Here is a 12,121-nt window from a genome sequence, read left to right as displayed (position 1 = left end):
TTTGAAAGGAGCATGCTTATTTAAGATGGTGAGGAAAGCCCTTTTAAAGAGCAACCAGGCATCCTCTACTGACGGGATGAGGTCAATATCCTTCCAGGATACCCGGCCAGGTCGATTAGAAAGGCCTGCTCGCAGAAGTGTTTTAGGGAGCTTTTGACAGTGATGAGGGGTGGTCGTTTGACTGCGGACCCATAACGGGCGGAGGCAATGAGTCAGTGATCGCTGGGATCCTGGTTGAAGACAGCAGAGGTGTATTTAGAGGGCAAGTTGGTCAGGGTGATATCTATTAGGGTGCCCATGGTTACGGATTTAGGGTGGTACCTGGTAGGTTCCTTGATAATTTGTGTGAGATTGATCTATCTTAGATTGTAGGACGGCCGGGGTGTTAAGCATATCCCAGTTTAGGTCACCTAACAGTACGAACTCTGATGATAGATGGGGGGCAATCAATTCACATAAGGTGTCCAGGACTCCGCTGAGTGCTGAAGGTGGTCTATAACAAGCGGCAACATCGTCATAAAAGTAGACATCAGGATAGATAATAATAAGGTATTAGAGGTAGATATGTACATGAAGGCAGGGTAAAGAGACTAGACATCATGATAGATAATAATAAGGTATTAGAGGTAGATATGTACATGAAGGCAGGGTAAAGTGACTAGACATCAGGATAGATAATAATAAGGTATTTGAGGTAGATATGTACATGAAGGCAGGGTAAAGTGACTAGACATCAGGATAGATAATAATAAGGTATTTGAGGTAGATATGTACATGAAGGCAGGGTAAAGTGACTAGACATCAGGATAGATAATAATAAGGTATTGAGGTAGATATGTACATGAAGGCAGGGTAAAGTGACTAGGCATCAGGATAGATAATAATAAGGTATTTGAGGTAGATATGTACATGAAGGCAGGGTAAAGTGACTAGGCATCAGGATAGATAATAATAAGGTATTTGAGGTAGATATGTCCATGAAGGCAGGGTAAAGTGACTAGACATCAGGATAGATAATAATAAGGTATTTGAGGTAGATATGTCCACGAAGGCAGGGTAAAGAGACTAGACATCATGATAGATAATAATGAGGTATTTGAGGTAGATATGTACATGAAGGCAGGGTAAAGAGACTAGACATCAGGATAGATAATAATAAGGTATTAGAGGTAGATATGTACATGAAGGCAGGGTAAAGAGACTAGACATCATGATAGATAATAATGAGGTATTTGAGGTAGATATGTACATGAAGGCAGGGTAAAGAGACTAGACATCAGGATAGATAATAATAAGGTATTTGAGGTAGATATGTACATGAAGGCAGGGTAAAGTGACTAGACATCAGGATAGATAATAATAAGGTATTGAGGTAGATATGTACATGAAGGCAGGGTAAAGTGACTAGGCATCAGGATAGATAATAATAAGGTATTTGAGGTAGATATGTACATGAAGGCAGGGTAAAGTGACTAGACATCAGGATAGATAATAATAAGGTATTTGAGGTAGATATGTACATGAAGGCAGGGTAAAGAGACTAGGCATCAGGATAGATAATAATAAGGTATTAGAGGTAGATATGTACATGAAGGCAGGGTAAAGTGACTAGGCATCAGGATAGATAATAATAAGGTATTTGAGGTAGATATGTACATGAAGGCAGGGTAAAGTGACTAGACATCAGGATAGATAATAATAAGGTATTTGAGGTAGATATGTACATGACGGCAGGGTAAAGAGACTAGGCGTCAGGATAGATAATAATAAGGTAGATATGCAGATATGTTGAGGTAGATATGTACATGACGGCAGGGTAAAGAGACTAGGCGTCAGGATAGATAATAATAAGATTAAAATAAAGAACAGAGTAGCAGCAGCAGCATAGTGTGTGTGTGTGTGTGTGTGTGTGGGTGTTGTGTGAGAATAGGTTGCTGTGTCGGACCAACCATGGTTCTGTTATTGTTACTGTGCCTTTTCTGTCTGTGGGGTTGTTATACATTCCACCACTGTCCCCCATATCTCTGTGTCTGCTGTCTGTGTCCGCCAGGACTCGTCGAGCGTGGTGGCAGCTCTGTTTGTACAGTATGAAGCTGCTCTGCTGTCCCACCTGCCCTTCCCTCTCCACAGTGACGACCACTGTTTGGTCTTCAGCCTCCAGCCACGCTCACAGAGTCACCGAGCCTTCTACTCACAGGTCAGTCAGTCAAAGAACCTTCTACTAACAGGTCAGTCAGTCACAGAACCTTCTACTAACATGTCAGTCACAGAACCTTCTACTCACAGGTCAGTCAGTCACAGAGCCTTCTACTAACAGGCCAGTCAGTCACAGAGCCTTCTACTAACAGGCCAGTCAGTCACAGAGCCTTCTACTAACAGGCCAGTCAGTCACAGAGCCTTCTACTAACAGGCCAGTCAGTCACAGAGCCTTCTACTAACAGGCCAGTCAGTCACAGAGCCTTCTACTCACAGGCCAGTCAGTCACAGAACCTTCTACTAACAGGCCAGTCAGTCAGTCACAGAGCCTTCTACTAACAGGCCAGTCAGTCACAGAGCCTTCTACTCACAGGCCAGTCAGTCACAGAGCCTTCTACTAACAGGCCAGTCAGTCACAGAGCCTTCTACTAACAGGCCAGTCAGTCACAGAGCCTTCTACTAACAGGCCAGTCAGTCACAGAGCCTTCTACTAACAGGCCAGTCAATCACAGAGCCTTCTACTAACAGGCCAGTCAGTCACAGAGCCTTCTACTCACAGGCCAGTCAGTCACAGAGCCTTCTACTAACAGGCCAGTCAGTCACAGAGCCTTCTACTAACAGGCCAGTCAGTCACAGAGCCTTCTACTCACAGGCCAGTCAGTCACAGAGCCTTCTACTAACAGGCCAGTCAGTCACAGAGCCTTCTACTAACAGGCCAGTCAGTCACAGAGCCTTCTACTAACAGGCCAGTCAGTCACAGAGCCTTCTACTAACAGGCCAGTCAGTCACACAGCCTTCTACTCACAGGCCAGTCAGTCACAGAGCCTTCTACTAACAGGCCAGTCAGTCACAGAGCCTTCTACTAACAGGCCAGTCAGTCACAGAGCCTTCTACTAACAGGGAGCTGTAGCTGTTTATATGCTGTATTGTGGTTGTTTATCTGTTGTATTGTAGTTGTTTATGTGTTGTATTGTAGTTGTTTATGTTGTATTGTGGTTGTTTATGTTGTATTGTGGTTGTTTATGTTGTTTTGTGGTTGTTTGTTGTATTGAGGTTGTGTTGTATTGTTGTTGTTTATGTGTTGTATTGTGGTTGTGTTGTATTGTGGTTGTTTAGGTGTTGTATTGTGGTTGTTTGTTGTATTGTGGTTGTGTTGTATTGCGGTTGTTTAGGTGTTGTATTGTGGTTGTTTATGTTGTATTGTGGTTGTTTATCTGTTGTATTGTGGTTGTTTATGTTGTATTGTGGTTGTATTGTATTGTGGTTGTTTATCTGTTGTATTATGGTTGTTTATCTGTTGTATTGTGGTTGTTTATGTGTTGTATTGTGGTTGTTTATCTGTTGTATTGTGGTTGTTTATGTTGTATTGTGGTTGTTTATGTTGTATTGTGGTTGTTTATGTTGTATTGTGGTTGTATTGTATTGTGGTTGTTTATCTGTTGTATTATGGTTGTTTATGTGTTGTATTGTGGTTGTTTATGTTGTATTGTGGTTGTTTATGTTGTATTGTGGTTGTTTATCTGTTGTATTGTGGTTGTGTTGTATTGTGTTTGTTTATCTATTATATTGTGGTTGTTTATGTTGTATTGTGGTTGTTTATGTTGTATTGTGGTTGTTTATCTGTTGTATTGAGGTTGTGTTGTATTGTTGTTGTTTATGTGTTGTATTGTGGTTGTATTGTGGTTGTTTAGGTGTTGTATTGTGGTTGTTTATGTGTTGTATTGTGGTTGTGTTGTATTGTGGTTGTTTAGGTGTTGTATTGTGGTTGTGTTGTATTGTGGTTGTTTAGGTGTTGTATTGTGGTTGTATTGTGGTTGTTTATGTGTTGTATTGTGGTTGTTTATGTGTTGTATTGTGGTTGTATTGTGGTTGTGTTGTATGGTGGTTGTTTAGGTGTTGTATGGTGGTTGTATTGTGGTTGTTTATGTGTTGTATTGTGGTTGTTTATGTGTTGTATTGTGGTTGTTTATGTGTTGTGTTGTGTTGTATTGTGGTTGTTTAGGTGTTGTATTGTGGTTGTTTATGTGTTGTATTGTGGTTGTGTTGTATTGTGGTTATTTATGTGTTGTATTGTGGTTGTGTTGTATTGTGGTTGTTTATGTGTTGTATTGTGGTTGTTTATGTGTTGTATTGTGGTTGTTTATGTGTTGTATTGGGGTTGTTTAGGTGTTGTATTGTGGTTGTATTGTGGTTGTGTTGTATTGTGGTTGTTTATGTGTTGTAGTGTGGTTGTTTATGTGTTGTATTGTGGTTGTTTATGTGTTGTGTTGTGTTGTAGTGTGGTTGTTTAGGTGTTGTATTGTGGTTGTTTATGTGTTGTATTGTGGTTGTGTTGTATTGTGGTTGTTTATGTGTTGTATTGTGGTTGTTTAGGTGTTGTATTGGGGTTGTTTAGGTGTTGTATTGTGGTTGTATTGGGGTTGTTTAGGTGTTGTATTGTGGTTGTTTATGTGTTGTATTGTGGTTGTTTATGTGTTGTATTGGGGTTGTTTAGGTGTTGTATTGTGGTTGTATTGTGGTTGTGCTGTATTGTGGTTGTTTAAGTGTTGTATTGTGGTTGTATTGTGGTTGTGTTGTATTGTGGTTGTTTAGGTGTTGTATTGTGGTTGTTTAAGTGTTGTATTGTGGTTGTATTGTGGTTGTGTTGTATTGTGGTTGTTTAAGTGTTGTATTGTGGTTGTGTTGTATTGTGGTTGTTTAGGTGTTGTATTGTGGTTGTGTTGTATTGTGGTTGTTTAGGTGTTGTATTGTGGTTGTTCGTGTTGTATTGTGATTGTGGTTGTTTAGGTGTTGTATTGTTGTTGCAGGTGTTACCAGTGTGGCAGGGGTCAGACTCTGGACTCTCTCTGCAGCTGGTGGACAGAGAACAGCTGACCTGGGAACAGAGGAACATGTGAGTCACAGTAACGAACTGGCACTTACTCTACGACTTCTACGTAAAGTGATCTGACTTTGATCTGTCAGAAATGTCAATATTAGGAGTAATGTTGTTGATCCATGTTGTCCCTCAAGGCACTCCAGACTGCAGTGGTTGCATGACTGCCACGCCCCCCCTGTGGCCAAACGCAGAGGCAGCCTGAAGGCCTCATACTCCCAGCTACCAGAACAGGAGATGTATGTATACACTACCTAGTATACACTACCTAGTATACACTACCTAGTATACACTACCTAGTATACACTACCTAGAATACATTACCTAGTATACACTACCTAGTATACACTACCTAGTATACATTACCTAGTATACACTACCTAGTATACACTACCTAGTATACACTACCTATCACATAGAGGCAGCCTGAAGGCCTCATACTCCCAGCTACCAGAACAGGAGATGTATGTATACACTACCTAGTATACACTACCTAGTATACACTACCTAGTATACACTGCCTAGTATACATTACCTAGTATACACTACCTAGTATACACTACCTAGAATACATTACCTAGTATACACTACCTAGTATACACTACCTAGAATACATTACCTAGTATACACTACCTAGTATACATTACCTAGTATACACTACCTAGTATACACTACCTAGTATACATTACCTAGTATACACTACCTAGTATACACTACCTAGGATACACTACCTATCACATAGAGGCAGCCTGAAGGCCTCATACTCCCAGCTACCAGAACAGGAGATGTATGTATACACTACCTAGTATACACTACCTAGTATACACTACCTAGTATACACTACCTAGTATACACTACCTAGAATACATTACCTAGTATACACTACCTAGGATACACTACCTACCACATAGAGGCAGCCTGAAGGCCTCATACTCCCAACTACCAGAACAGGAGATGTATGTATACACTACCTAGTATACACTACCTAGTATACACTACCTAGTATACACTGCCTAGTATACATTACCTAGTATACACTACCTAGTATACACTACCTAGAATACATTACCTAGTATACACTACCTAGTATACACTACCTAGAATACATTACCTAGTATACACTACCTAGTATACACTACCTAGTATACATTACCTAGTATACACTACCTAGTATACACTACCTAGTATACATTACCTAGTATACACTACCTAGTATACACTACCTTGGATACACTACCTATCACATAGAGGCAGCCTGAAGGCCTCATACTCCCAACTACCAGAACAGGAGATGTATGTATACACTACCTAGTATACACTACCTAGTATACACTACCTAGTATACACTACCTAGTATACATTACCTAGTATACACTACCTAGTATACACTACCTAGTATACACTGCCTAGTATACATTATCTAGTATACACTACCTAGTATACACTACCTAGTATACACTACCTAGTATACATTACCTAGTATGCACTACCTAGTATACACTACCTAGTATACACTACCTAGTATACACTACCTAGTATACATTACCTAGTATACACTACCTAGTATACACTACCTAGTGTGCATTACCTAGTATACATTACCTAGTATGCATTACCTAGTATGCATTACCTAGTATACACTACCTAGAATACATTACCTAGTATACACTACCTAGGATACACTACCTAGGATACACTACCTACCACATAGAGGCAGCCTGAAGGCCTCATAGTCCCAGCTACCAGAACAGGACATGTAGGCTCCCGAGTGGCGCCGCGGTCTAAGGCACTGCATCGCAATGCTAGAGGCGTCACTACAGACCTTGGTTTGATCCTGGGCTGTATCACAACGGGAGTCACATAGGGTGGCACACAATTGGCCCAGTGTCGTTCGGGTTAGAGAAGGGTTTGGCCAGGGTAGGCCGTCATTGTAAATAAGAATTGGTTATTAACGTTAAATAAAGGTTAAATAAAAAATTCTATAAAATGTACTTGTACCTACTCCCCTTGTGAAGACAACAGGCTGTTGCCGTATGTATCACACCTGTCAGCAGGGTGGGAAATTAACAGCCGCAGTGGCCGGTGGGTGCCCAAATTTTACCAGCCACAAAACATTTTATGAGGCATTTTTCCTCCATTCCTCCTGACAGAGCTGGTGTAACTGAGTCAGGTTTCTAGGCCTCCTTGCTCACACACGCTTTTTCAGTTCTGCCCACAAATGTTCTATAGGATTGAGGTCGGAGCTTTGAGATGGCCACTACAATACCTTGACTTTGTTGTCCTTAAGCCATTTTGCCACAACTTTGGAAGTATGCTTGGGGTCATTGTTCATTTGAAAGACCCATTTGCGACCAAGCTTTAACTTCCTGACTGATGTCTTGAGATGTTGCTTCAATATATCCACATAATTTTCCTACCTCATGATGCCATCTATTTTGTGAAGTGCACCAGTCCCTCCTGCAACAAAGCACCCCCACAACATGATGCTGCCACCCCTGTGCTTCACGGTTGGGATGGTGTTCTTCGGCTTGCAAGCCTCCCCCTTTTTCCTCCAAACATAATGATGGTCATTATGGCCAAACAGTTAAATTTTTGTTTCATCAGACCAGAGGACATTTCTCCAAAAATTCTGATCTTTGTCCCCATGTGCAGTTGCAAACCGTAGTCTGGCTTTTTTATGGCAGTTTTGGAGCAGTAGCTTCTTCCCTGCTGAGCGTCTTTCAGGTTATGTTGATATAGGACTCGTTTTACTGTGGATATACACTGCTCAAAAAAATAAAGGGAACACTGAAATAACACATCCTAGATCTGAATGAATTAAATATTCTTATTAAATACTTTTTTCTTTACATAGTTGAAAGTGCTGACAACAAAATCACACAAAAATGATCAATGGAAATCAAATGTATCAACCCATGGAGGTCTGGATTTGGAGTCACACTCAAAATTAAAGTGCTGAACCACACTACAGGCTGATCCAACTTTGATGTAATGTCCTTAAAACAAGTCAAAATGAGGCTCAGTAGTGTGTGTGGCCTCCACGTGCCTGTATGACCTCCCTACAACGCCTGGGCATGCTCCTGATGAGGTGGCGGATGGTCTCCTGAGGGATCTCCTCCCAGGCCTGGACTAAAGCATCCGCCAACTCCTGGACAGTCTGTGGTGCAACGTGGCGTTGGTGGATGGAGCGAGACATGATGTCCCAGATGTGCTCAATTGGATTCAGGTCTGGGGAACGGGCGGGCCAGTCCATAGCATCAATGCCTTCCTCTTGCAGGAACTGCTGACACACTCCAGCCACATGAGGTCTAGCATTGTCTTGCATTAGGAGGAACCCAGGGCCTACAGCACCAGCATATGGTCTCACAAGGGGTCTGAGGATCTAATCTCGGCACCTAATGGCAGTCAGGCTACCTCTGGCGAGCACATGGAGTGCTGTGCGGCCCCCCAAAGAAATGCCACCCCACACCATGACTGACCCACCGCCAAACCGGTGTTCTCTGGCAAATGCCAAACGTCCTGCACGGTGTTGGGCTGTAAGCACAACCCCCACCTGTGGACTTCGGGCCCTCATACCACCCTCATGGAGTCTGTTTCTGACCGTTTGATCAGACACATGCACATTTGTGGCCTGCTGGAGGTCATTTTGCAGGGCTCTGGCAGTGCTCCTCCTGCTCCTCCTTGCACAAAGGCGGAGGTAGCGGTCCTGCTGCTGGGTTGTTGCCCTCCTACGGCCTCCTTCATGTCTCCTGATGTACTGGCCTGTCTCCTGGTAGCGCCTCCATGCTCTGGACACTACGCTGACAGACACAGCAAACCTTCTTGCCACATCTCGCATTGATGTGCCATCCTGGATGAGCTGCACTACCTGAGCCACTTGTGTGGGTTGGAGACTCCGTCTCATGCTACCACTAGAGTGGAAGCACCGCCAGCATTCAAAAGTGACCAAAACATCAGCCAGGAAGCATAGGAACTGAGAAGTGATCTGTGGTCCCCATCTGCAGAATCACTCCTTTATTGGGGGTATCTTGCTAATTGCCTATAATTTCCACCTGTTGTCTATTCCATTTGCACAACAGCATGTGAAATGTATTGTCAAACAGTGTTGCTTCCTAAGTGGACAGTTTGATTTCACAGAAGTGTGATTGACTTGGAGTTACATTGTGTTGTTTAAGTGTTCCCTTTATTTTTTTGAGCAGTGTATATATATATATAAACTCAGCAAAAAAAGTAAAGTTCTCTCACTGTCAACTGTGTTTATTTTCAGCAAAATTAACATGTGTAAATATCTGTATGAACATAATAAGATTCAACAACTGAGACATAAACTGAACAAGTTCCACAGACATGTGACTAACAGAAAAGGAATAATGTGTCCCTGAACAAAGTGGGGGTCAAAATCAAAAGTAACAGTCAGTATCTGGTGTGGCCACCAGCTGCATTAAGTACTGCAGTGATAATGGGGAACACCACCACTGATAATGGGCCTCTGTACAGCTATGTACATATTCCATTAAAAATCTGCCGTTTCCAGCTACAATAGTAATTTACCACATTAACAATGTCTACACTGTATTTCTGATCAATTTGATGTTATTTCAATGGACAAAAAAACTAGATTTTCTTTAAAAAACAAGGACATTTCTAAGTGACCTCAATCTTTTGACCAGTAGTATGTATGTGTGGATGTCCCACCCTGCCTGCCAATAGCCCAAGTGTTCTCCCATTGAACCACCACAACATGCTTCCTAATGCTGCTGTGTTCCAACAGGTTCCTGCAGCACTTTGCTCTGAGCAGTGTGGGTCAGGAGCCCATCCAGGATGACCACCTGGGGGCACTGTTCTCCACGCCAGACACCAGGAACCCTCTGGCAGGACAGACTGACAAGGTAACCAACCCTCTCACAAGACTGACAAGGTAGCCAACCCTTCCACAGGACAGACTGACAAGGTAACCAACCCTCTCACAGGACAGACTGACAAGGTAACCAACCCTCTCACAGGACTGACTGACAAGGTAACCAACCCTCCCACAGGACAGTTGACAAGGTAACCAACCCTCTCACAGGACTGACTGACAAGGTAACCAACCCTCTCACAGGACTGACTGACAAGGTAACTGACCCTCCCACAGGACAGACTGACAAGGTAACTAACCCTCCCACAGGACAGTTGACAAGGTAACCAACCCTCTCACAGGACAGTTGACAAGGTAACCAACCCTCCCACAGGACAGTTGACAAGGTAACCAACCCTCTCACAGGACAGTTGACAAGGTAACCAACCCTCCCACAGGACAGTTGACAAGGTAACCAACCCTCTCACAGGACAGTTGACAAGGTAACCAACCCTCCCACAGGACAGTTGACAAGGTAACCAACCCTATCACAGGACTGACAAGGTAACCAACCCTCTCACAGGACAGACTGACAAGGTAACCAACCCTCTCACAGGACAGTTGACAAGGTAACCAACCCTCTCACAGGACAGTTGACAAGGTAACCAACCCTCCCACAGGACTGACTGACAAGGTAACCAACCCTCTCACAGGACTGACTGACAAGGTAACCAACCCTCCCACAGGACAGTTGACAAGGTAACCAACCCTCTCACAGGACTGACAAGGTAACCAACCCTCTCACAGGACAGACTGACAAGGTAACCAACCCTCTCACAGGACAGTTGACAAGGTAACCAACCCTCTCACAGGACAGTTGACAAGGTAACCAACCCTCTCACAGGACTGACTGACAAGGTAACCAACCCTCTCACAGGACTGACAAGGTAACTAACCCTCTCACAGGACAGACTGACAAGGTAACCAACCCTCTCACAGGACAGTTGACAAGGTAACCAACCCTCTCACAGGACAGTTGACAAGGTAACCAACCCTCTCACAGGACTGACTGACAAGGTAACCAACCCTCCCACAGGACAGTTGACAAGGTAACCAACCCTCTCACAGGACAGTTGACAAGGTAACCAACCCTCCCACAGGACAGTTGACAAGGTAACCAACCCTCTCACAGGACTGACAAGATAACCAACCCTCTCACAGGACAGACTGACAAAGTAACCAACCCTCTCACAGGACTGACTGACAAGGTAACCAACCCTCCCACAGGACTGACTGACAAGGTAACCAACCCTCCCACAGGACTGACTGACAAGGTAACCAACCCTCCCACATGACAGACTGACAAGGTAACCAACCCTCTCACAGGACAGACTGACAAGGTAACTAACCCTCTCACAGGACTGACTGACAAGGTAACCAACCCTCTCACAGGACAGTTGACAAGGTAACCAACCCTCTCACAGGACAGTTGACAAGGTAACCAACCCTCCCACAGGACAGTTGACAAGGTAACCAACCCTCCCACAGGACTGACTGACAAGGTAACCAACCCTCCCACAGGACTGACTGACAAGGTAACCAACCCTCTCACAGGACTGACTGACAAGGTAACCAACCCTCTCACAGGACAGACTGACAAGGTAACTAACCCTCTCACAGGACTGACTGACAAGGTAACCAACCCTCTCACAGGACTGACTGACAAGGTAACTAACCCTCTCACAGGACTGACTGACAAGGTAACCAACCCTCCCACAGGACTGACTGACAAGGTAACTAACCCTCTCACAGGACTGACTGACAAGGTAACCAACCCTCTCACAGGACAGTTGACAAGGTAACCAACCCTCTCACAGGACTGACTGACAAGGTAACCAACCCTCTCACAGGACAGTTGACAAGGTAACCAACCCTCTCACAGGACAGTTGACAAGGTAACCAACCCTCTCACAGGACAGTTGACAAGGTAACCAACCCTCTCACAGGACAGTTGACAAGGTAACTAATACAGATTACTATTCTGTCTTCCCAGCTTCCACTACTTACCACATGTTGTTGATTGTCCAGGAGTCTGATGTACCTGTGTGTTTGTATGATAACAGGTGGTTATAACCATCATCTCTGGACTACCGGGCAGCCACAAGAACAGACTGGTTAACTTCCTGGTCCAGCTGAATAGAGAAGGAGGAAGG

At 43.7% G+C, this 12,121-nt stretch overlaps 1 protein-coding gene across 1 annotated transcript in view; it reads left to right on the top strand.

Moving 5' to 3' along the window:
- Nucleotides 1-12,121, top strand: part of c25h20orf194 (chromosome 25 C20orf194 homolog) — an 84,425-nt gene that overhangs the window by 46,607 nt on the left and 25,697 nt on the right. Inside the window, exons 21-25 of the mRNA XM_036962462.1 lie at nt 2,051-2,197; nt 5,004-5,089; nt 5,209-5,310; nt 9,843-9,960; nt 12,032-12,120. Coding sequence (XP_036818357.1) covers nt 2,051-2,197; nt 5,004-5,089; nt 5,209-5,310; nt 9,843-9,960; nt 12,032-12,120 — 542 coding nt within the window. The remainder of the gene's footprint in view (nt 1-2,050; nt 2,198-5,003; nt 5,090-5,208; nt 5,311-9,842; nt 9,961-12,031; nt 12,121) is intronic.

This window comes from Oncorhynchus mykiss, chromosome 25 (genome assembly GCF_013265735.2).
Source record: "Oncorhynchus mykiss isolate Arlee chromosome 25, USDA_OmykA_1.1, whole genome shotgun sequence".
Classification (NCBI taxonomy): domain Eukaryota; kingdom Metazoa; phylum Chordata; class Actinopteri; order Salmoniformes; family Salmonidae; genus Oncorhynchus; species Oncorhynchus mykiss.
The sequence above is the reverse complement of the archived record's forward strand: the minus strand, read 5'-3'. Positions and strand labels throughout refer to the sequence as shown.